General features: G+C 42.5%; 1 protein-coding gene across 2 annotated transcripts in view; it reads left to right on the plus strand.

The window, feature by feature from the left end:
• The first annotated feature begins 3,034 nt into the window (after positions 1-3,034).
• The window catches only part of LOC100136716 (collectin sub-family member 12), a 62,066-nt gene continuing 38,470 nt past the window's right edge, over positions 3,035-26,630 (plus strand). The window contains exons 1-2 of one of the 2 annotated variants that reach the window (XM_021562976.3): positions 3,035-3,943; positions 7,869-7,919. In XM_021562976.3, the coding sequence (XP_021418651.1) occupies positions 3,937-3,943; positions 7,869-7,919 (58 nt within the window). In that variant the 5' untranslated portion in view covers positions 3,035-3,936. Of the gene's footprint in view, positions 3,944-7,858; positions 7,920-26,630 lie in introns of those variants that run through there. The other variant, XM_036944235.2, reaches the window with a different exon arrangement.

The raw sequence follows: 26,630 nt of genomic DNA on the forward strand, positions 1-26,630 counted from the left end.
TTGAGGGAGGGAGAGACCACACTGCCAGGACTCTGACCTCCTCCCTATAGGCTGTCTCATCATTGTTGGTGATCAGGCCTACCACTGTTGTTTCGTCGGCAAACTTAATGATGGAGTCGTGCTTCGCAATGCAGTCATGGGTGAACAGGGAGTACAGGAGGGGACTAAGCACGCACCCCTGAGAGTCCCCTGTGTTAAAGATCAGCGTGGCAGATGGGTTGTTACCTACCCTTACCACCTGGGGGCGGCCCGTCAGGAAGTCCAGGATCCAGTTGCAGAGGGAGGTGTTTAGTCCCAGGGTCCTTAGCTTAGTGATGGACTTTGAGGCCACATGGTGTTGAACACTAAGTTGTAGTCAATGAATAGCATTCTCATGTAGGTGTTCCTTTTGTCCAGGTGGGAAAGGGCAGTGTGGAGTATAATAGAGATTGCGTCATCTGTGCCTACAGATGTGAGTGCTACGGGTCGGTAGTCATTTAGGCAGGTTACCTTGGTGTTCTTGGGCACGTGGATTATGGTGGTCTGCTTGAAACATGTTGGTATTACAGACTCGGGCAGGGAAAGTTTGTAAATGCCAGGGAAGACATTTGTCAGTTGGTCAGCGCATGCTCTGAGTACACGTCCTGCTGGTCCATCTGGCCCTGCAGCCTTGTGAATGTTGACCTGTTTAAAGGTCTTACTCACATTGGCTATGGAGAGCATGATCACACATTCGTCTGGAACAGCTGATACTCTCATGCATGCTTCAGTGTTGCTTGCCTCGAAGCGATCATAGAAGTTATTTAGCTCATTTGGTAGGCTTGTGTCACTGGGCAGCACACGGCTGTGCTTCCCTTTGTAGTCCGTAATAGTTTGTAAACCCTGCCACATCCGGCAAACGTCGGATCCGGTGTAGTAAGATTCAATCTTAGTGCTGTAATGACACTTTGACTGCTTGATGGTTTGTCGGAGGGCATAGCGGGATTTCTTATAAGCGTCCGGGTTAAAGTCCCACTCCTTGATAGCGGCAGCTCTACCCATGGCTTCTGATTGGGGTATGTACGTTTTCAAGTCTTGCCATAGATTTTCAAGACGATTTAAGTCAGAACTGTAACTAGGCTACTCAGGAACATTCAATGTCATGTTGGTAAGCAATTCCAGTGTATATTTGGCCTTATGTTTTATGTTATTGTCTTGCTGAAAGGTGAATTTGTCTCAGTGTCTGTTGGAAAGCAGACTGAACCAGGTTTGCCTCAAGAATTTTGCCTGTGCTTAGCTCTATTGCGTTCCTTTTTATCCTAAAAAATACCCTAGACCTTGTTGATGACAAGCATACCCATAACATGATGCAGCCACCAGCATGCTTGAAAGTATGAAGAGTGGCAATCAGTGATGTGTTGTGTTGAATTTGCCCCAAACATCATTCTTTGTATTCCGGACATAAAGTTTTACTTTAGTGCCAAATAGCAAACAGAATGCATATTTTGGAATATTATTATTGTATCTTTGTAGTGACTGGGTGTATTGATACACCATCCAAAGTGTAATTAATAACTTCACCATGCTCAAAGGGATATTCAATGTCTGCTTTTTTTTTATACCAATCTACCAATAGGTGCCCTTCTTTGCGAGGCATTTGAAAACCTCCCTGGTCTTTGTGGTTGAATCTGTTTTTTAAATTCACTGCTCAACTGAGGGACCTTACAGATGTGTGGGATACATAGATGAGGTAGTCATTCAAAATCATGTAAACATCATTGTAGACAGAGTCCATGCAACTTTTTTAGTGACTTCTTAAGCACATTTTTACTCCTGAACTTATGAGGGCTTGCCATAACAAAGGGGTTGAATACTTATTGACTCAAGACATTTAAGTTTTCAATTTTAATTAATTCTGAAACATTTCAAAAAACATAATTCCACTTTGACATTATGGGATATTGTGTGTTGGCCAGTGACACAAAATCAAATTTGAATACATTTTAAATTCAGGCTGTAAGACAACAAAATGTGGAAAAAGTTAAGGGGTGTGAATACTTACTGAAGGCACTGTATTTCTTGCCTGGTTAATATGAACCCTCTGTACTGCACAGAGCCCTGACACAGCAAATGAGGTCCCAACCTCTAAATGAGGCCCAGCAGGAGTCTGGTATATAGACTACCTGCCACTCAACTGCTTTCTATCAGCAAGCCCTGATCTCTACCTGGGCACTAATACCAACCTGCTGCTCCAATTATAGCCAACAGTAAAAAAAAAAAAAAACGTAAAAAAAATAAATTAAAAAAACAGTTTTGCAGCCCTATGGAAAACACTGGATGACCCCTCAAATTATTTCAGACTGGTCTAGAAGCCGATACCCTCCGGACTGTGTCATAACCCAAGCCCTTAACACTGAGCCTGGGTTAGGCTTGGTTATGGGCTCTTATCCATAAATAAGAAAACTGAGTCCCAAATGGCACCATATTCCCTATATAATGCGCTATGGGCCCTTGTCAAACAGGATATTGTGCCATTTGGAATGCACCGGAAGCTTTACGAGGTGATCTGTGGCTGCTCTTTAAAGCTTGGGGGATTTTCAGTTTTTCCCTGAAATCGATCTGTTTGTAGAATCAGATTGTGACTGAACGCGTGCCAGAGGATCAGCTTGAGTGCGAACACCAAGGGAGTGTGCCGCAAAACACATGCATGCACCCGCACACAAACACCCCCCCACACACACACGCACATAAGCACGCGCACACACACGTACACAATTAATGCTTTGTTCAATGTGGACATAAGCGCCAAACGTAGGTGACTCTATATTACTTTGGGCCGTTTTAGACGAAACAGAAACGCCGTGTGTACTCGTATCCCATTGACACTCAGTAAAACATGTGGCTTTAAGATAAGATAAAATATACTAATTGCCTTGATGTCCTAATTAGCCTGAGAAGACCCTGTGTATTTGATCAGCGAGCTGCATCTGCAGGGCAATGACATTTCAGGGGCCACAAACCAAAGAGGGTAAGGTATGTGTTTGGGTTCCCATTAGGCTGAATAAAATGGTCTGGCATTCCTAGCAACATTCCCAGCTGTGAGAGTAGTAACTTCTCTCAAGGGTGATAATAGTTATTGGTGGTAGTGCAAACTTACAACTTTATAAAAGAGTGGATGGATATTGAACATTCCAACTGTTTTGTCTAATATCCTATAAATACTACTTGAAGTGAGAAAGAATGCACACAAAAAAATGCAGTGCACTGTCTAATGTCCCAGGTTGGTCCAGTGATGTTGGTTGAGCCCCCTCCGCAACCCCTTTGAAATGGTCTTTAATGAGTACCAGATTTTTCACCCAGAGGACGCGATCGCCATCAAGCCAGTAATCTAATCTCATCTCCTGCTAGCAGCTCCACAAGGGTCCCAGAGTTCGCGCTGAAAGGCATCCTCACCTTTTCCCCTTTAAGAAGTGCGAGGAGTGGGGGGGAATCGGACAGATGTAGAACACACGTGGTTTGCTGCTAGAACGGGGCTCCAGACGCGGGACTTCCTTTGGCTTTGACATTTTTGTGGGTTTGTGATTGTGGCAGGCGCAGCGTACTGGAAAGAAGACATCAACAACCTAACACTATTGCCACGGGTGCATTTTACAGAGCTACACAAAATATTACGAATACGTGAACTTTTAAATTTCTCTCCAACGCAAGCTACATATTTTATTCAACTATGTATGCAAATAACGGAACGATGACATTCTAACGGGATGTTCGGGATGAACAAATAGCCTAACGGAGCGGTTCGTGCGCAATCATTACATTTTGCAGTTGGGGGAGCTGAACTTTTTGTGTACACGTTTAGTTTTCTGTTCTCAAAGCAACTGATTCAACTCTGCCCGGTTGGACGGAACTTTGAGATGCGCTAAAAGTGACATAGAGACTCTCATCTCTTCTACACTCCTAACAGATTTATATAACGCCATGAAAGGTACAGTATGTGTTATGCACAGTTATGTTCATCTTAAAATTGAGTTTTGAGAAGTTTGAAGTCGTAGCTAAACTATGATTTCGATGAATTCACGGTTTTCTGTATATGTGTGCGTGCGTGCTTATTTGTGCGTTGGGCTGTGTGTTGCACATCTGGATGAGATTAAGAGCCTGTGGTGTGGAGTTCAGCTGCGTTGGGAAATGACTTGGCCTTTCTCCGCCAGTCGCATCATTCTCTATAGTTGGACAATGAGAGAGTGGCTGTCTTTGTTTGATAATTTGGTCGTTGGTGATATGCCCTACATGTATGATAGCAGTGATATCTTTGGTTTAGGCTGCAGTAATATTACTCAAGTGACATTTGAACCACATTTTATGCATGGTAGTGTATTGCGTATTTGATTATTTTTTTGTGTTTTACACGGATCTGTCATTTTCTCCTTATAAATCGATGTATTCCATTATATAGTTATGTTAACTCCCCTGCGAAACACCGTTTTGTTATCTTACCTGTGCGAAATAAAAACGTAACACCATAGATGGTAGTACTCAGATAGATGTGTCTCTCAAATTCAAAAGTGATCAGGGAACAATATCACTGTAACAATTGCTGTAAGTTTCCAGCGAAAGATGTACATAGACCTACTGTAAATCTATATTACAGTACAGTACTGTAAAGAGCAATGCATTATGGGGGCTACATTTGTGCAATATGCTAAAATTGCTCCGCCATTTCTTTGTTGCTAAAATTTGGTTAATTTCAATTTATGTGACAAAACAAGTATAGCGTGGAGAATCGTTGTACCATCTAAACCGCTGTGGGATATATTTTTAATAACTAAAAATATTGTATTTTCAGCTGTTTGAAGCTGGGGTATTAAACCGAAAGTAACTTAAGAACGGGAAGCAAAGAAATAGTGCACATAGAACAGATCTACCACTTCTTAGACTTGCTTTTAATGCAAATTACATATCTATAACTCACATTTTTATTTGAATTCGGTCAGGTCACCCCAAAAAAAGTTACATATTGCAGCTTTAACCATAAAGTACTGTATTGTTGTGTTGTTGTATATTTTTTGCAGCATTCTTTAAATTATGGCAACGTTTTGGGATAAATGTTGTGGAAGGGGAAAGAATCGATAGCTCAACATATTTTGGCGTGACTTGTAAGTGGCTCTACGGTATTTGGTGCATCCGTTAGTGAGAATGCTGTAGCAATTGAACTGATATGTGGTTGAAGTTCCCTAATCATTTCATGTGTAAAGGGGACAGATCAGAGTGGCAACAAGTCTTAAACCTTTACTGGTTGAGTTTTTTGCCAAGTCCTTTTGGTCTGCTTGGCGCTGTAGTCACAGCCACTTTGGAAGTCTTTGCAAGCGATATAAAACACCAAATATTCATAAATATTCTGTACTATACAAATGCCTAGCAGTCAACCTGTTTGCACCAGTCCCGTGTAATTACAGTAAAATACCAATATTACGATTACAGTAGCATTTACTTTCATACAGTATAGTTGTCACGGGTGTCGTTGGAAGTAGACCAAGGTGCAGCGTGGTGGTGATTTGTATTTTAAAATGTCGCCAACAAAACAACAAAAACGAAAGAAACAACCGTGAAGCTTAACAGGGCTAAGTGCCACAAACAAAGTTAACTACCCACACTGAAAGGAGGGGGGAAAAAGGGCTACCTAAGTATGATTCCCAATCAGAGACGACGATAGACAGCTGTCCCTGCCAACACATAGAAACACAAATCATAGAAATAAAGGGCAGAAAATGCCCACCCAAATCACACCCTGACCAAACCAAAAAGAGGCATAAAAAAGTCTCTCTAAGGTCAGGGCGTGACAATAGTAGGTACATTTTTAAGTATTGTACTGTATCGTTGCTCGGATATTACAGTTGCTCGGACATTACAGTAACTTCAAGTTACTGTGAATATTACAGTAACAGTCTTTGCACTAGCCAGAGATGGGCAAAGATACATCAAAAGGTACCTTGTTACAAATGAAGACCAATGTATCCTTAACTACAACAACATTCTCAGTAACTTTTTACTTGCTATTATTGTGCTAGGTTTTTTATTTCATCAACGTCATTTAGCAGACACTCTTATCCAGAGTGACTTACAGTCAGTGCATTGAACTAAGGAAGATCAACAAGAACATATCACAATCATGGCAAGTAAAAAGATGATGTTACCATTACCGAAAATGTTGTCGTTAAGCGAGCACCTTGTAAGTTTTTTTTTTGTATTAGAAAATACAAGTATTCAATATAGGTATTGAAAATATGGAAATACCTATATTGAATACATGTAACAGAAATACTGCAGATCGTTGGAACTAGCTGCCTGGGCTGTAAATCTGCAACAGTAATGCACCGTAAATTTGAGAAATACAGCATGTTGCTGTAGTCAGGTGGTCCAGTAATATGCTGTAAATTTGTGTTTCAGTAAAGGTCATATAAATCTACAGTAATTTACTGGTTTCTGTGCTGCTAGTAATTTACTGTACATTTACAGTAACCTACTAGCTACTGTGCTGCCAGTAATTTATTGTAAAACAAAATACAGGAAATGTCTTAGTGTAGAACATCTCATATGTCCATTTTGGACCTCTCTGTCACACAGGTTGCATCCCAAATGGCGCCCTATTCTCTATGTTGTGTACTACCGCCCTCCTCAACCTCCTTCTCCCCTCCCCCTCACACTGCCCCCAGTCAAAACTGCATCTCTCCCTCTCCTACATCTGCTAGCCATTGTCAGTGATGTTCTTATCTTTCTGCAGCCTCCCTGTGCTGGCTTCTAGTGTAAGTGGAGTGCAGTGTAGTGTGGCAAAGTGTAATTAGGGTTTAAAGTCAACAACCCAGAGAAACCGCAGCTTGTGGCTTTTTACAGGCCTGAGTCCTCCTGTCTCCTTTCCACATAGAAAGAGGCTCTTGATGGGGAGTTATAGCCTCTATAACATACCACGATGATAAAGCTATGTGCTGAGTAAGGCCTATACATTCGCCCCCAGAGAGAAAGACATTTGTGTAGTGTCCTGGGCTGCAGCAAATGCCTGTTGGTGTCCTGCATCCATTTGGTTACCTAGGGTTACATCTCAAATGGCACCCTATTCCCTTTATAGTGCACTACATTTGACTACAGCCATGTAAGCCCTGGTTAAAAGTAGTGCACGACAGGGGAAAGGGTGCCATTGTGGACACATCCCCGGTGCTGCATAATTCTTCAGACATGCCGGAAGTATCATATTATAAACAGTCTGTGTCAGTTGTACTTTTATCACACACTGGATTCCTGTGAAACGTGGAGTGCTAACGTGTGTACATATCACAGTCCCTCCAGGATCTTGCCATTTTTGCTGTGATAGTTAAGGCTGAAAATGCTAAGGTTATATCACAAGGTCTCTCAACCAGAGAGAACCATGGTAACAGAACAATTCCGGGGAGAACATTCTGTCCTGACCTTTGCTGAGGTGGGGTGGGGTATACATTCCTCTGGGGAGTTGATATATTCAGTGTCAAATGTTTTTTGACCAGGGCCCATATACTATAGTTGTATAGGACCCTATACAGTAAGTAGGGTGCCATTTGGGATGCAATAATGCAGTGTATATGAAGGTTTATAGAGAGATATATTTAGTTGATCATTCAATACACAATACAACCACATCCTAACGCATTTAAAATCATTGAGGATGACACAAAAAAAGTCAAAACGTATTTCCATTGTGGTAAATGTAGTCACCCCACACAGTTGATTTCAGTGTGTGATGTGACTGTACCATCTTCTTGATCTATATGGTGTTTTTGTTCTGGAACCAATGGAGTATAGGCTACACGGTCCATTCGTTGCCATGTGTGATTTCTCTCTCAGACCTCATGGTAACACACATGTCTCTGTTGTCATGCCCACAGACGATTTTGCAGACGAGGAGGAAGTACAGTCTTTTGGATACAAGAGGTTCGGTGAGTAGATCACAACTCTCCTTACTGTCTTTACTCAATTCCCCACTGAGAGAAATATCAATCTCCCTTATCACCATCGTGTGATACTTTGCATGCGTCTCACATGACAACTCATTCCCTATGAAGTGCACTACCCATAGGGCTATGGTGAAAAGGAATGCATCATATAGGGAATAGGGACAGACACAAGGCAGTCTGTCTCCCCACTGCCTTTGGGTCAGGGGGTCAGTGATGCGTTCCTGTCTGGACCGCGCAGGGTTAAACACAACAGCTCATTCTGGCTGACAGCGTGTGCGATCCAACCTCGCCACTGGTCCAAAAGCAGCAATCACAGCCTGCTTGGGTCAGGATGTCACAACTTCATAAATACACATACACTCAGTCACTGATAGACACACACCGTGCACACTCACACTCTCAAACATACATACATACAGAGTAAAAGAGAGAAGAGGGAGACAGAAACACCCCTCGAGGGAGAGAGAGTCTAACTGAACAGAGCAATCCTCAATCATGAGACATCGAGGAAATGCTATAGATGGAAGGAATGTAGTGTAGAAATCTACCAAAAACAAATTCAATCCCTTTTAGTTGACTTCCTGGACAAAATATTTCACTCTAATAGTGAAGATGTAAACTTGCCGTTAGAAAGTGTAAACAGTATATTTGACCTTTCAGCTTCCCTATCAAATAAAAAAAAATCAAGTAGACAATCTAAGAAAATGAAAAACAATGACAAATGGTTTGATGAAGAATGAAAAATATAAGAAAGAAATTGAGAAACCATTCTAACCAAAAACATAGATACCCAGAAAACCTGAGTCTACACCTTCACTATGGTGAATCACTAAAACAATACAGAAATACAGTACGGAAAAAGAAGCAACAGCACGTCAGAAATCAGCTCAATGTAATTGAAGAGTTCATAGAATCTAACCACTTCTGGGAAGATTGGAACACACTAAACAAACAACATGAAGAGTTATCTATCCAAAACAAAGATGTGTGGATAAACCACTTCTCCAATCTTTTTGGCTCTATAACAAAGAACAAAAAACAAAAACATACATATACATTATCAATTACAAATCTTAGAATCAGCTTTTAAAGACTACTAGAACCTACTGTATTCTCCAATTACATTGAATGAACTACAGGACAAAATACAAACCCTCCAACCCAAAAAGGCCTGTGGTATCCTACATGAAATGATAAAATATACAGATCACAAATTCCAATTGGCTATACTTAAGCTCTTTAACATCATCCTCAGCTCTGGCATCTTCCCCAATATTCAGAACCAAGGACTGATAACCCCAATGCACAAAAGTGGAGACACGTTTGACTCCAGTAACTCCCGTTTGATATGCGTCAACAGCAACCTTGGGAAAATCCTCTGCATTATCATTAACAGCAGACTTGTACATTTCTTCACTGAAAACAATGTACTGAGCAAATGTCAAATTGGCTTTTTACCAAATTATCATATTCACCATGCACATCCTAATTGACCAACAAACAAACCAAAACAAAGGCAAAGTCTTCTCGTGCTTTGATTTCAGAAATTAAATTTGGCATGAGAGTCTACTATACAAATGGATGGAAAATGGTGTTGGGAAAAAACACACAACATTATAAAATCCATGTAAAGAAACAAGTGTGCGGTTAAAATTGGCAAAAAACACACATTTCTTTCCACAGTGGTGAGACAGGGATGCAGCTTAAGCCCCACATTTTTCAACATATACAGTTGAAGTCAGAAGTTTACATACGCCTTAGCCAAATACATTTAAACTCAGTTTTTCACAATTCCTGACATTTAATCCAAGTAAAAATTCCCTGTCTTAGGTCAGTTAGGATCACCACTTTATTTTAATGTGAAATGTCAGAATAATAGTAGAAATAATTATTTATTTCAGCTTTAATTTCTTTGATCACATTCCCAGTGGGTCAGAAGTTTATATACACTCAATTAGTATTTGGTAGCATTGCCATTACATTGTTTAACTTGGGTCAAACCTTAGTAGCCTTCCACAAGCGTCCCACAATAAGTTGGGTGAATTTTGGCCCATTTCTCCTGACAGAGCTGGTGTAACTAAGTCAGGTTTCTAGGCCTCCTTGTTCACACACAGTTTCAGTTCTGCCAACAAATTTTCTATGGGTTTGAGGTCAGGGCTTTGTGATGGCCACTCCAATACCTTGACTTTGTTGTCCTTAAGCCATTTTGCAACAACTTTGGAAGTTTGCTTGGGGTCATTGTCCATTTGAAAGACCCATTTGCGACCAAGCTTTAAATTCCTGACTGATGTCTTGAGACGTTGCTTCGATATATCCACACTTTTCCTGGCTCATGATGCCATCTATTTTGTGAAGTGCACCAGTCCCTCCTGCAGCAAAGCACCCCCACAACATGATGCTGCCACCATCGTGCTTCACGGTTGGGATGGTGTTCTTCGGCTTGCAAGCCTCCCCTTTCCCTCCAAACATAACAATGGTCATTATGGCCAAATAGTTCTATTTTTGTTTCATCAGACCAGAGGACTTCTCCAAAAAAGTACGATCTTTGTCCCTATGTGCAGTTACAAACCCTAGTCTGGCTTTTTTATGGTGGTTATGGAGCAGTGGAATCTTCGTTGTTGAGCGGTCTTTACGGTTATGTCGATATAGGACTAATTTTACTGTGGATATAGATACTTTTTACCTGTTTCCTCCAGCATCTTCACAAGGTCCTTTGCTGTTGTTCTGGGATTGATTTGCACTTTTCACACCAAAGTACGTTCATCTCTAGGAGATAGAACATGTCTCCTTCCTGAGCGGTATGACGGCTGCGTGGTCCTATAGTGTTTATGCTTGCGTACTATTGTTTGTACAGATGAACGTGGTACCTTCAGGCATTTGGAAATTGATCCCAAGGATGAGCCAGACTTGTGGAGGTCTACAATTGTTTTTCTGAAGTCTTGGCTGATTTCTTTGGACTTTCCCATGATGTCAAGGAAAGAGGCACTGAGTTTGAATGTAGGCCTTGAAATACATCCACAGGTACACTTCCAGTTGACTCAAATTATGTCAATTAGCCTATCAGAAGCTTCTAAAGCCATGACATAATTTTCTGGAATTTTCCAAGCTGTTTAACAGAGAGTACAGTGGCAGAATACCTGACCACTGTACCTGAACCAAACTTTAGGAAAGCTTTGACTATGTACAGACTTAGTGACACACCGGTTGACTTGATTAACATACAAGACAAACTGGCACAGAGAGCCAGGAAACACAGGGATAAATACACTGGGGAAAATAAGCGACACCTGGAGGGGGTGGAGACAATCACAGGAACAGGTGAAACAGATCAGGGCGTGACACAGTGTGCAATCACAGCAGCAAGATTTGTGACCTGTTGCCACAAGAAAAGGTCAACCAGTGAAGAACAAACACCATTGTAAATACAACTCATATTTATGCTTATTTATTTTCCCTTTTTTACTTTAACTATTTGCATATTGTTACAACACTGTATGTAGACATAGTATGACATTTGAAATGTCTTTATTCTTTTGGAATGTTTGTAATGTTTACCGTTAATGTTTTATTGTTTATTTCACTTTTGTTTAGTATCTATTTCACTTGCTTTGGCAATGTAAACATATGTTTACAATGCTAATAAAGCCCCTTGAATTGAACTTAATTGAGGGACAGAGAGAGAGAGAGAGAGAGAGAGAGAGAGAGAGAGAGAGAGCGAGAGAGAGAGTACTCTGCCATTGTTCTGTTGATCCAAAAAGTCTGGAGGATGATGCTTCAGTCCAGAATTAGTCATCCACACATAGTGTGACTCAGGTCCATCAGGGAGGATGGAGTGATGAAGCGATAGAGGGAGGAATGGTCCCCCATGTTTATCCCGGCACCAGTGGAGACAAACTCAAACTGTGCTAAAACACAATCTCTCTCATCATGGTGTCACCTGAGAGGAAGCATCCTGTTTGTGTTTGTGTGAGCGGGCTGCATCGAGAGACGCCAGCCCTCCACTCATTGGATATGTCCAAAATGGCACCCTATTCCCTATGTAGTGCACTACTCTTGGCCAGAGCCCTATGGAAGATTAAAGGGTGCCAATTTGGACGCATCCGGACTAGACAAGAGCTCTCAGGGAACGAGGCCAAATAGCAAAGGCCAGTTTCGCTTTTACATTTATTTAAATGAACTCTGGACATGTGTAAGGCCTCGTAGGAGCAGAGAAGAGCCAGGCTGAGGAGAGTAGCTGCTGAACTCTGTGCAACCCAACCAGGGAGGGGATTCTGCTCTTGGCCCTGGGAGGACTATGCTAAAAGTAGTGCACTATATAGGGAATAGGGTTTCTATTTGGGACACAGGCAATGGCAGCTGTTGGCCTGGCCTACCATGCTCTTATAGGCCCGTCTCCTCACTCTGAAGCTGTTATTGTACAAAATAACTATTTGCATGATGATCATTAAGTGCAGTGCTTGTAACTTTTAAACTATAGTGTAAATGAACCATTTATATTTCTCAATGCCTAGCTTGAGTATTAAACCCCTGAAGTCACCAGGTTCGATGGAGAGGGGTGTCTTCTAAACTGCATAGAGGAGACTCTCAACCAACATTGTATGACTTTACCCCGGAGTTTGGCCTAAAGACATAGACTTTGGTGATTCCAACTATGTGTTCTCGTCGAACATTACCTTAAATATGGAGTTGGTCCCCCCTTTGCTACTATACCAGCCTCCACTCTTTTGGGAAGGGTTTACAGTAGATGTTGGAACATTGTTGCGGGGCCTTGCTTCCTTTCAGCCACAAGAGTATTAGTGAGGTCGGGCACTGATGTTGGACGATTAGGCCTCGCTCGCAGTTGGCGTTCCAATTAATCCTAAAGATGTTCGATGGGGTTAAGGTCAGGGCTCTGTGCAGGCCAGTCAAGTTCTTCCACCCCAATCTCGACAAACCATTTCTATATGGAACTCGCGGTCCCGTTCTGTAAGCTTGCGTGGCCTACCACTTCGCGGCTGAGCCGTTGTTGCTCCTAGGTGTTTCCACTTTACAAAGGTGACATCCTATGACAGTGCCACGTTGAAAGTCTCTGAACTCTTCAGTAAGGCCATTCTACTGCCAATGTTTGTCTATGGCTGAGTGCTCTAATTTATACACCTGTCAGCAACGGGCATAGCTGAAATAGCCAAATCCACTAATTTGAAGGGGTGCCCACTTACTTTTGTATATATTGTGTGGTATGTCCTGGCCTCCCAAAAATACCTCTTCCACTGTGGCACTGGTGTTGTCCTGGTGTTATACTAAGGACATTGTCCTCAAATGGTATAGTCTGGGACGGGGGTGATTTTACAATACGATGTCTCACTGAAAGTGAAAGGGATGATTGTGAAAGTTTTTTTGTCCCTTTTGTTTACCTTGTCTCTCTCAAGTTGTTTATCAGACTTCCTCCTCGAGTATGTCCTTCCGTTTAACCTCTTTTGGGGAATTCCAGTCATTTTGGGACTACAGCTGGCAGTAGTAGTCCCAGTGTTCTCGTGAAATGCAGGCTGATCCGTAAGGCAGGTACAGGTATTCGCAGAGCATTGAGCCAACCACCCTTTTCCACCTTTTCTCAGCATATCCAAACTCTCTCAGGACAAGATGGCTGAATTTCAGAGTGAGAGCGAGCGGAGTGAACTCAAGCTTAGCTCGGGCATTCTTTCCAGCACAAAGACCTTGGGATCGTCATATAAAAAGCTAGAAGGTGTAATATCAACACACATGTCCCACTAACATTTTGTGACCACATGTTGAAATGTGTATATGTGCTTTTGGTGGAGTCTTGACACAAGTACTGACATATGTGCGGAGTCACCCAGATAACCATTGAACTGTCTTTCTCTTTTTTTCTCTGAGTGTTCGAAGAAGCTGAGCGGATATGACCTTGGGTTTATGCAAAGATACATATTCAACAGATATTATTTTTTACTGTTTCTCCTTTTGCCGTCTGTCTTTTCCACTTCTCCCTCTCACACACACGCATGGGCTGAGTGAATTCATATGGTATTCCCATCAGTCTCTCCTCTGCCAAATTGAAGCCAGCTCAAGATTGCCTCCCTAGTCCTCAAGGTTTCAGATATATTTATTTTTCTGTGGGTGGTTGACATAGGAAGGCCATTAGCTTTTCGGGCCGAACCCCCACATCTCCTTTTAAATCTGTGGATAAAGGAGGATTTGTCATGGGCCATCTTGGACTTCAATCACCAACCTGGGCATCAATACCTTCAGATCTTCTGCTGCCAGCTACTGATGTGGATGAGTCAGCTCAGTGTGACTTTTTATTGGTGGGCTTTCATGTGTGAGTTTCCAGGTACAGGAAAGTAAAGGCTGGGAACAGCCAGAGAAGAACACGGAGATAAGTAATTATTGTAAGCAGCTGTCCCGGTGGGTGGACTCCTGGGATCTGGGGCTTGAGGTCTGAGGTCTAGGTTTGAGGGTTTCTCTTGAAACAAGTCCCAAATGTCACCCTATCCCCTAGTGCACCGTGAAGGAAATAGGGTGCCATTTGGGATGAAGACTTCTTCTTCTACCACACATCTGGGTTTCTGGAGTCCTCGCCAGGCGTCCTGCGGACGGCGTGAAATCCAGAGTGTGCTGATCAGTTTCCTGCACTTGTTATGGTTTCACTCCCCGTCGGCACAGCCTGGTACATTCCAGGAGTGCGGTGCGGCGGTGGTGCTGGAGTCAGTGCCCGGGCCCAGCTGTGTCAGCAGCAGCAGTACACCAGCCGTACTGGTGGTTTCACTCCAACGGGACGCACCACACGCAACCCTCCCCTACCCAACCTCACCCCTTCTCTGACTCCCCCTCTTCCTATCCTCACCATCTCACGAGTGTCCCTGCCCAATGCTTGGTGTAGTGGGAAAATGAGTTAGTCAATAGCGAAGGATATTGACGTGGAATGAGGCGTAGCGTGCCACTGAATCTTTCCCACTGACCCCTATGGATTAAGCTGCGTCATCAATCTGCCGGTGCTATGCAGTGTTAGGCAGCACTATGAAGGGGTGGAATGCACTTTTATGTGGTTTTCGTCTCTTACTGAAGTTCAATCAATCAATCAATCAAATGTATTTCTAAAGCCCTTTTCACATCAGAAGTTGTGGCGTTGCAGTATAACTCCCCTGTCCCCATATTGCTCTCTCTGTTGAAAGCCTATGGTTGGTTTTGATGACCCTTTATTGTTGAAGGAATGCCATAAATGTTCTTGCCACGCCCTCTGCCTTCAAGGGGTTCATTTGTGCCATAGGGGGCAGAGGGAGTCCCCCAGACTCTTAGGTTGTTACTCTTTCAACATGTTCACATCTCTCTTCGTCTCTGTTTTTCCCTCTCTTTTAATGTGCATGCTTTTGGCCCATAATACATTTTGATTGTCCTTTGGTTGTGTTCAGACAGTTTGGAGATGGCTTAATTACATTTACGCTCATTGCCTAAGTGAAATATTCCATGGCTATGCCCTCATTGACACTTTTCCTATGAGGAATATTTTAAATTCTCAGTGAATGTCAAATCAAATCCAATCAAATTGTATTTGTCACATGCGTCGAATACAACAGGTGTAGTAGACCTGGCAGTGAAATTCTTACTTACAAGCCCTAACCAACCATGCAGTTTTAAGAAAATACCACAACAAAAAAAGTAAGAGATAAGAATAACAAATAAAGAGCAGCAGTAAATAACAATAGCGGGTCTATATACAGGGGGTACCGGCACAGAGTCAATGTGTCAATGTGCGGGGCGACCGGTGTTGAGGAAATGTAGGTAGAGTTATTAAAGTGGCTATGTATAGATAATAACAGAGAGTAGGAGCAGCATGGAGGCGGGGGGGGGGGGGGGGGGGGGCAATACTCTTCTAGAATGAAGTAAAAACAATGATGAGGATAACTCTTTGACATAGCGAGAACCAATAGAGCGAAAGAGATGAACGAGAGCCAGGCCAATGTTTCGATTGGTTAGCTCGTGGTCAAACCCTACTAGTAATTACACACATCTTAAAAGACGTTTTGAACCAACCGCTTCACAATGCATACATTTTGCATAGTCAGACTGAGTCTCTGAAACCAGAAAACTAAGACACAGGTTTGACCTGAGAGGCCAAAACTACACACTTAACCTGACCTGACCGGGTGACCACGTGACTGTGTACGTACGGTCATCCACCGGTGCACCTCCTGCTAAGTCGTGGTGAAAGCAGGGAGAGATGGGAAGGGAAAGTACTTATGGAAGTCACCCAGGGACACGGCTACAAACCTGAGGCTCAACCTTGTAAAACCTTCCTGCAGGCCAGAGAGAAGAGAATGAGAGAACAGAAGAAAGAAGGAGAGAAAAAAAAGAGAAAGAGGAGAGAGAGTGCCAGTGGATGAAGAATGAGTAAGAAAGAGAGAAGGAAGGAGAGAGAAAGAGAAACAGAGGGAATGTTTAGTTAGCGGAGGGGGGTGGAAAACCATAAATCTCTAGCTGAAAGACTGAAGCATAAAATGTAAAACCAGTCGTTAAAGAGAACAGGACAAGTTCTTAATTCCACATCTCCGGCTCAGTGCAAAAATATTCAAGGTTGTCCTACGTATTCCTTTCTCTGTCCAGGGAACAGACTGGTCACACTGAGAGAATAAACCAATACGAGTAAGAAGCTGAGGCTGAGGCCCTCATGGAGCCACTGTCAGAATATATACAAGGACGTATCTGCTCTGGTAAAGGAGAATCCTACACCCGTAGAGAGACAGAGGGATGGGAGAGAGAAAGAAGCATGGGGGGAATGACAGAGGGATGGGGAGAGAGATAACATTGATGGGGAGTATGAGCAAGAAGAACAAGAGGTGTTGAGAGGGAGTGGGGGGCTCAACCCGGGAGAGAGGAAGGGAGTGAAAATGAAGAGTGAAGACAAGTTGAAGGAAAACAGGGCTGATGAAAGACAGGAGCAGGAAGGGAAAAGGGAGCTCTTTGTGGGGAGATAAGAATGTCCAATATCTAGTTACACACTTACACTGTGTGTGTGTGTGCGTGTGTGTGTGTGTGTGTGTGTGTGTGTGTGTGTGTGTGTGTGTGTGTGTGTGTGTGTGTGTGTGTGTGTGTGTGTGTGTGTGTGTGTGTGTGTGTGTGTGTGCGTGTGTGTATTTGTGTGTGTATTTGTGTGTGTGTACTTGTGTGTGTGCATGTGTGTGAAGGAGTGAGTGTTCTTCCCTACTTGGGGAAATTCAGCCGAACATGGTGTTTATGTTGATATGAAGCAATGACCTGCAGATCATTTGTCCAGTCACATGTTGCAAACTCTTATACACCGTTCTTACATTTCTAATGCTTAAGCTGTGATGTGTAGCTACATTGATATGGACAGAGATGTGCTGACGATTTCCCTTCAATGGCGAAGTAGCATTAAAGCGACTTATGTTTATAATGTCTTTATCATCTTTTTTATTATTTTTCATGACATACTTTGGCTTTCTTTCTCACGCGTTCACATTCTCCCTCAGACAGACATGCTCTCCAGACAGTCATAACTTGCTCCTATCGATTTGGAATCTCCCAGAACGATCAGAACCAGGCACGAGTGCCAAGTGAGAAATGGCCTAATATCATAAAGGACATGAATCTTTTCTTTCCAGAGAGACCTCCACTCATGGGCTCATCACCAAATCAGAGGCTGCATCTGAAAGGGTTCCCTATTCCCTATATAGTGCACTTCTTTTGACCACAGCCCTATGTGCCGTGGTCAAAAGTCGTGCACTACACACGGAATAGTGTGCCACTTGGGACAGAGCCTTCATACCAAAACAGCGATCAAAATATTTTAGGTAGAAGACAACAGTGAGTAGAAAAACAGATTTCTTGGGTCCAGAGACTATCAATTTTGGCAAAAACAAGGTTGAAAGGTTTTCATAGATTTGGCACTCTTTGTCTCCTGTACAACCAAAATGGCCACCAAAAGCATTAGAATAAGCTTATAAAAGATTCTGCTCCTTCAGCAGAATTAAGGAGTAGGTGGTGTTAATTGAGGCGTCGAAGTAAAGATTTGAAATTCAGGGAGAACAGTGATGTTTTTGCCAGAGTAACACATTAAGCTGATGCTTAAACCTGATTTAAATTGAATTTGGTAATCCAGAGTGTCAGTGACTCTGGCTCACCTGTCTGTGAGGAAAAGCAGCTTCCCCATACACACGCACACACGCACACACACACACACACACAAATACACAAATACACACACAGAGACACACAGACACACACATTCATGCACGCACTGACGAACACACGCACACAGACACACACAGGGAGACACAGGCACATGCACACATGCACGCACACAGACACACACGCACAAATGCAAGAACACACACCATAATATCCCCATCGTGTCCTTGGACTGACCCATGTACATCAATTTTCTTCTTTTTGAATTAGGTTCAATATTACCTCCTTTTGAGAACCATTTTAGAAGTTTTCCACGCAGGGGATCTGTATATCCCAAAATGTATTTTAAAATAACAAGTACACTCAACAAAAATATAAAGGCAACATGTGAAGTGTTGGTCCCATGTTTCATGAGCTGAAATGAAAGATCCCAGGGACAATAAAAGGCCACACACAACACAATGCCACAGATGTCTCAAGTTTTGAGGCAGCGTGCAATTGGCATGCTGACTGCAGGAATGTCCACCAGAGCTGTTGCCAGAGAATTTAATGGTAATTTCTCTACCATAAGCCGCCTCGAACATCATTTTAGAGAATTTGGCAGTACGTCCAACCGGCCTCACAACCGCAGACCACATGGATGGCATTGTGTGGGCGAGCGGTTTGTTGATCTCAATGTTGTGAACAGAGTGCCCCATGGTGGTGGTGAGATTATGGTATGGGCAGGCATAAGCTATGGACAATGAACACAATTGCATTTTATCGATGGCAATTTGAATGCACATAGAAACCGTGACGAGTTCCTGAGGCCCACTGTCGTGCCATTTATCCGCCACCATCACCTCATGTTTCAGCATGATAATGCACGGCCCCATGTCGCAAGGATCTGTACACAATTCCTGGAAGCTGAAAATGTCCTTCCATGGCCTGCATACTCACCAGACATGTCACCCATTGAGCATGTTTGGGATGCTCTGTATTGATGTGTACAACAGCGTGTTCTCGCCCATATCCAGCAACTTTGCACAGTCATTGAAGAGGAGTGGGACAACATTCCACAGGCGATAATCAACAGCCTGGTCGACTGTATGCGAAGGAGATGTGTTGCACTGCATGAGGCAAATGGTGGTTACACCAGATACTGACTGGTTTTCTGATCCATACCCCTAATTTTTTAAGGTATCTCTGACCAACAGATGCATATCTGTATTCCCAGTCAGGTGAAATCCATAGATTAGGTCCTAATGAATTAATTTCAGTTGGCTGATTTCCTTATATGAACTGTAACTCAGTAAAATATTTGAAATTGTTGCATGTTTTTGTTCAGTATAGAAGCCTATTACACTTGGCAAGCAGGCAGTCCTTTGTACTACTGCCTACTATACTGGAAGCCTACATACTCTGTCTTTAAAATTATGTAATGCTGTGTGTGTGTGTGTGCGGGTGCGCGCGTGCGTGCGTGTGTGTGTGTGTGTGTGTGTGCGGGTGCGCGCGTGCGTGTGTGTGTGTGTGTGTGTGTGCGTGCGCGATGATGAATTTGGGGATTGTAATTTCTACTGGTTTAGTAGAAACTACCAATACAAATCCTAAATCTGTTTTGGGAAGTTTGAAACATTAATGAAAGAAAGAAATTGACTCAGCCAGATGCCAAGATCAACTTACTGCTTCCTGGTTTAGAAAAACAGCTGAAGTGGAGAAGATGATGTATATTCTGGTCCAAATCCCAGTCAAACCCATAATGACTATCACATTCTCAGACGTGGCCAAGACTGAGACGGAGAGAATTTTGCAGTTATATTTCCTTTTTCTAAACCCAGTATACCTGTTTTTGCTTGCTCTGCATATTCCGCCACTGCAAATGCAAAGGGGTGGGTTTACGACAATGACACTAGGAAACACAATTTTCAGAATGACAGTCGGCATGAGCCAATTTTTTTTTTTACGTGAGTTGCCTAGTGAGTTGGCATTTTTCCAAAATCACTTCTTTTATAGTATTGTGTCCTCATCTTAGTAAGATCTCTAAACATCCGGCCAGGCCTCTTCAGCTCTGTCATTGGCTGAAAAATACCACTTATACATGTAGAACAGAGGTGCATTCAACAAGGGAAATAGTTTGTTAGCGTTAGCTGTTAGGCCGACGTTGTAAATAAGAATGTGTTCTTAACTGACTTGCCTAGTTAAATAAAGGTAAAATAATCATGTTGACAAAAGAAAAGCTAACATGTTCCATTTGTTTTGTGTTAGCCACGACCGTTCGCTAACGTTAGCTAACAGTCTGAGAAGATAGTGTGTGGCGAATGTGCGTGTCCAAACTGCCGCTAAATACAATCAAGTGGCCATGTAAACTTTCTATATTTAGTAGGAATAGCCAAATCGTTTTCAGTTGAACTATTCTCTAAAAAAGCCACAGTAAACGTTACAAAAAGTAGCTGTTTGCTGTTTCACCGTAACATTTTGGAATGTTCATTAAAGTCGCTCAACTGAAATTGTTACTCTGGCGCAACATGTTCGCTGCAAACAGAGGCCTTGTTGAACTCGCCTTGTTGAGCTCTCAACTTCACAGACTTGGGAGGTCACTTCTGTTACTTATTTCTCCAAAAATGTTATCCTAAAAGGTCAGTGCCCTGACCTGTATACATAAGGCTTGGACATTGTTTTTATCACTGAAAATATTTGTTCAGAGAGTTTAGAGTGAGGAGTGTTCTCTTCAGCTCATCCTTCAACTTGTCCTCACGAATACTAAACTACCAGACTACTCCATAGTAAGTGATCTAATTTGAACACAATTTTGTCTGTTGTTGATTAGCGTGTGTTCCAGTAAGTGGTATTTACTTGGCATGAATCGCAAGCCCAGATGTCTGACAGTCAGATGTCTGCACTGGTTCCCTCATCTCTAATAGGCTAAACCAAGGTTTTCCGGCGGAGAGCGTGCCACTCTCTAGTCTGGCGTGTGTCCCTTCCAGTCCAACTAGCTGCAGCCGATGGCTCACTGTCATGGCGACTGACAGGCCACTCCCCCACATCCAGCCATAGATGTGGTAGGCCACCCAGAGAGAACTCCATCAAACTCCATCACCCACGATGCACCAACGCAGACAGGAGATGGCTTCTATTGTTACAGCCCTCAGAATGCAGCCCATGACTTTCATGGCTGCGCCTGTTTTCTTTTGCATGTTGATCTGTTGATGTTGGACGTTTCTAAGATTTTGGAAGGAAAACATATATTTTGGTTAAATATCATCGTCCATGTGGTTTTCTCTCATTCAAATGTGTCCATGTGGAATTGTGCTCCTGCTTTCAACTCACAGAAGTTATCCTAATCTCACTTTTATTTTTTATTTTTTATCTTTCACTTGTAGTTTTTGTCCAACTGAAAGCTGGCCTTCAAATGGATAGTTTTTTTGTCTCTTTAGTAACAGTTTAATACCACTAACGTTCCATTGAGTGAATCTTCCTTCCTTACTTTAACTTTGAGACTGACACACAACTTCTCTCTGCTTTGTGTACTGACTGTAACGAAGAGACAATTTTCTTTTTTACTCTGTTTATTAAGTTTTACACACACACAGAGAGACATGCAAGACAAGACAAAGCAATATAAATAATATACTCAACAGAAAAAATACAAATAATAAATAATCAAAGATACCATACTTTAGACAATTTAAACACACCAGGCAGAAGGCTACAAAGGTTAAAGGGCAATCTATAGTACAGGGTCAGTGCAAACACCTCACCATTGTTGCTGTAAACAGTCAAGGGATAGGGGTGGAGAAATGCAACCACTCACAGACAGTCATGGCCACAGACCGACCATCCACTGGATCAAAAATAAAAAGTTTGGGGTTCCCCCGTGAATTGAATTGAATTTTTTCTAGTTTCAGAGAGCACAACACATCTCTCACCCAATATTTATAAGATGGGGGAGCTGCCATCTTCCAGTTCTGTAGTATTAGCCGTCTATCTAAAAGAGTTGTATAAGCAACAGTGTCCGACTGGATTCTTGACAGGGGGGTACCTATGGGCAGTACTCCAAAAAGGGCTGTAAGGGGAGACGGATCTATAACAGTGTCATATATATCAGAGAAACATTTAAATATTAATTCCCAGAAACCTGACAGTTTATGACAGCACCAAAACATATGCAATGGTGTGTCTGGTTCTACTTTACATCTGACACAGGTAGGATCAAAATCAGAGAATATTCTTCCAAGTTTGGCCCACGACCAGTGGATACGGTGAACCACCTTGAATTGAATGAGGCTGTGTCTAGTGCTAAAAGAGGAAGAATGTACCCTGTGCTGCACAGACTCCCAGGTGTCTTCCCCAAGTTCCTCCCCCAAATCCTTTTCCCATCGAGTCTTTAAAGGCACAAAAGAAGGGTTCTGTAAGTCATGAATGATTGCATATACATCTGAAATTGCGCCCCTATGAAGCTTGTTCAGCTCCAAGATGCTCTCTATAGCTGTATTCGCAGGCCTATGGGGAAATGCAGGTGTGTTAGCTCTGACAAAGTTCCTAGTCTGGAGATAGCGGAAAAAGTGGGATTGGGGAGGTTGAACTTTTCCTGCAGCTGAGCAAAAGAGGCAAATGTATCGTCAAATAATAATTGGGCTAGTGAGGAGAGGCCTAGTGAGTGCCAGATGCCAAAAGTCCCATCATTGAAAGGAAATAAAATGTTCTGATTGATTGGGCCTGATAGAGAAAAGCCTCGGAGGCTGAAGGCTAAACGGAACTGATTCCAAATTTTAAGGGACTGCTTTACAATTGGGTTGACACACCTTTTGCCAAGGGACACTGGGAGAGACAAGCACAGCACAGAGGAAAGTGCAGCAGGTTTACACGATTCAGACTCCATCTGGACCCAGAGTGGTCTAGGGGCCAGTAGGATCAGTCTGCAGCCAGTACAGAAGGGCTCTGAAATTTGCAGCCCAATAGTATGTCTGAAAATTTGGTAAAGCTAAACCCCCCAATGACTTAGGCTTCTGTAAATGTTTTCTACCAATCCGTGGTACCTTTCCATCCCAAATAAAATGCATGAATGTTTGATCCAGTGAAATAAAAAAAGATTTTGGACTAAAATTGGGTAAACATTGAAATAAATATAAAAATTTGGGCAACACACTCATTTTAATGACATTAATCCTTCTGATAAGAGAAAGAGGTAGTGAATTCCGAAAAGTAAAAGATTGTTTCAAACTGTCTGCTAGAGCAACAAAGTTTTCCTGAAACAAATTTGAATATTTCCTTGTCACTTTAACTCCCAATTAGGTGAATTGATCCCGGACAATCCTAAACTGAGAACTTGTAAAAGAGCACTTTGAGGCAGCCTTGTTTACAGGAAAAAGCTCACTCTTGCCTAGATTCAGCTTGTACCCTGAGATTGATCCAAACTTTTTAAGAACAGATAAGGCACGTGGCAATGAGGTATCAGGGTTAGAGATAAACAAAAGGAGGTCGTCAGCATATAGAGAGACTTTCTGCTCTAAGCCCGTCCTGATTATACCTTGAATGGCATCATTAGAGCGTAGTGTAATGGCGAGAGGCTCGATTGCCAAAGCAAACAACAAGGGGGAGAGTGGACAAGCCTGTCTGGATCCGCGGTGCAAGGGAAAATAGTCAGAGGACAAGTTGTTAGTCCGTACCGAAGCCATGGGGAAAAATAAAGAATCTTTATCCACGCAATGAATTTGGGGCCAAAGCCAAATCTATAAAGGGCAGCTGTTAGGTAATCAAACTCAACACGGTCAAACGCTTTTTCCGCATCTAGTGAGACCACCACTTCCAGGTCCTCCGACGCTGGGGAGTACAGTATATTCATAAGGCGCCTAATATTGAAAAACAAATGCCTATTTATCACAAAGCCAGTCTGGTCAGAGTGTATTACTTGGTGCAGCGAGCCTTCCATACGGATGGCTAAAAGCTTGGCTAGGATTTTGTAATCACAGTTTAAAAGCGAGATTGGGTGATAGGATCCACATTCCAGGGGGTCTTTGTTTTTCTTTAATAGTAATGAAATTGAAGCCTGATAAAGACTAGGCGGTAGCTTTGAGGTATTAAGGCACTCTGCAAATAGTTGAGACAAGAATGGGCAAAGCAGACCAGAAAACGTCCTGTAAACGGACCCAGTGATTTACCACTTTTCATTGCGGACACTGCTGTTGCAATCTCCTCAGGTGTAAATTCTTCTTCTAGACAGTCATGGGAGTCTGTATCAATTGAAGGCATATTCAAGCCATTAAAGAAGGAATCAATCAGCAAAGGGTCTTGAGGGGATTCAGAGGTGTATAGAGCAGAGTAAAATTGTTTGAATTGCTCTTTATGTATAACTGGTGGCACCAGACGGGGGTCCTTATCTGTGGGATTAAACGTGAGGCCTCAGATTTACGGATCTGATGTGCAAGGAGTTTACTGGCCTTGTCGCCTTGTTCATACACTTTGCATCGAGCTCGCAAGAGTAACTGTTCAGCTTGCCATGTAGAAAGCTCATCAAATTCAGATTGGAGGAGTTGGCGCTCTTTATGCAAATCAGAGGAAGGATCCGTAGCATACTTCTCATCCAATGTGGCTATGGACTCGCTCAGGTCCCGAAGTCGCTGAGAGCGAACTCTGTTTTGGTTGGCTGTATAAGAAATAATTTGGCCACGTAGGTATGCTTTGAGAGACTCCCATATGGTAGAGCAGGACATACTGTACCTGGTGTTGAATTAGTTTCTAGGAATAAGGTGATTTCAGAAGAACTCCTTATCTGAGAGTAAAATGGGGTTGAGGCGCCATTGATAACACATAGGAGGTCGCTGTGGAAACTCTAGTTCAAGCACTAATGGTGAATGGTCAGAAATAACAATACTCTTGTAAGTACACCGCCGACGATTAGGCAGAAGTTTTTTTGTCCAAAAAGAAGTAATCAATCCGGGAGTATGTTTGATGAACATGAGAATAAAAGGAATACTGTCTATCTGTAGGATGTAGGAAACGCCAGGCCTCACACATAGCATATTTCTGAAGAAAGGATTGAATAAGTAGGGCACATTTAGATGGGCCTGTAGTTGTTCGTGAGGACTTTTGTCCCCAGACAAGAACTGGGGACATTTTACAGTTGAAATCCCCCCCTAAAATCAACAAATGAGAATCTAAATTGGGTATAGCAGACAAAAAGGAATAAATTAAACTTGTGTCATCCCAATTGGGAGCATAAACACTAGCCAAAACAAGAGGGGTAGAAAACAGTTTACCGGTTACTATGACGTATCGTCCCTTAGGATCAGCAATAACCTCAGAAGCTACAAAGGGAGTAGATTTATCAACCAAAATGGCAGCACCTCTTGATTTACTATGAAAGTTAGAGTGGAAGACTTGACCAACCCAGTCCTTACGCATCCTAAAATGCTCACCAGTCCTCAAGTGAGTCACGAAGAGACATTTTACTAAGAATGACATGAACCACTTGAGAAGCTATAGATCCAACAAAAACAAGTCCACACTGGTTTTTAGTTTCACTAGGCAATCCTATGCAAACCATCTTAACATAAGGCTCTGTAAAAGCTATTATTCCTCTGAATGGCAGAGTTACTTATTACAACCTAACCTAAAACCCCCAAATCAGAGAGTGGCTTCTTCCAGATTGACCAGAAACAATGAAAACCAAACCACGACCAACACCATAGTGAGGTGAGTGAGGGGGTAGAGTAACGTAACAGAACATGGGGTCCCATTGGCATGCATGCCTCTGCCTGTGTCTCAAATAGCACCTTATTCCCTATATAATACACTACTTTTGACCAGGCTCAGCCCCTGGTCGAAAGTAGCGCACTATAAAGGGAATAGGGTGCCATTTGGGAGACTTCCAGAAGCAGGAAGTCTTCTCTAATTGGCTCAGCTGTGAGGACATGACTACAGTGACTGAATACTCTATATCTGAGTACTATAGTATTTACTGTAGTGTTTTTGCGGACTGTAGTATACTGTAGTATTTTCTATAGTGTTTTATTATCTATTTTCCATAACCTGTAGGTAGGACTGAGGACTGAGGACTGAACAGGCAGTTCAGCACTTGTGCTCTTTTCTATAACATGAAAGGAATACAATGTATGGTCTGTACTTGGCATGTAGGTTTCTCACTTACGAGTGGCACAAATTGGAATATGGGGGATGGGAATGGGCAGGGTATATGTAAATTAAATACTGTAGTATATACTGTACTATAGTAATTACAGCAGTGTTTTTGCTGACTGTAGTGTTTTTGCGGACATCATTGGCTTATTGGTGAAATCAGCAGTCAGACAATATCTTTAAGCAAATCAATCAAACCTTTATTAATGCAATTGCAGACAGAAGTTGACAATGGAAACACAGCATGTATGTCTCAGAGTAAATTCTGCAACCCCACCCGAGGGCGCAGCTGATTTTATACATGTGGTCACTCCCTAGTGGTATGATCACCTACGTCAATGTATGTATGCAGCAATATGCTGAGGTTACCTTATAAGGCAACCTAGTACAGTAGCTTCTCTGAATTCATTAGCATTGTCCACTGTCACACAAGATCAA

The sequence above is a fragment of the Oncorhynchus mykiss genome, chromosome 15 (assembly GCF_057628025.1).
Source record: "Oncorhynchus mykiss isolate SJ-2025 chromosome 15, ASM5762802v1, whole genome shotgun sequence".
NCBI lineage: Eukaryota > Metazoa > Chordata > Actinopteri > Salmoniformes > Salmonidae > Oncorhynchus > Oncorhynchus mykiss.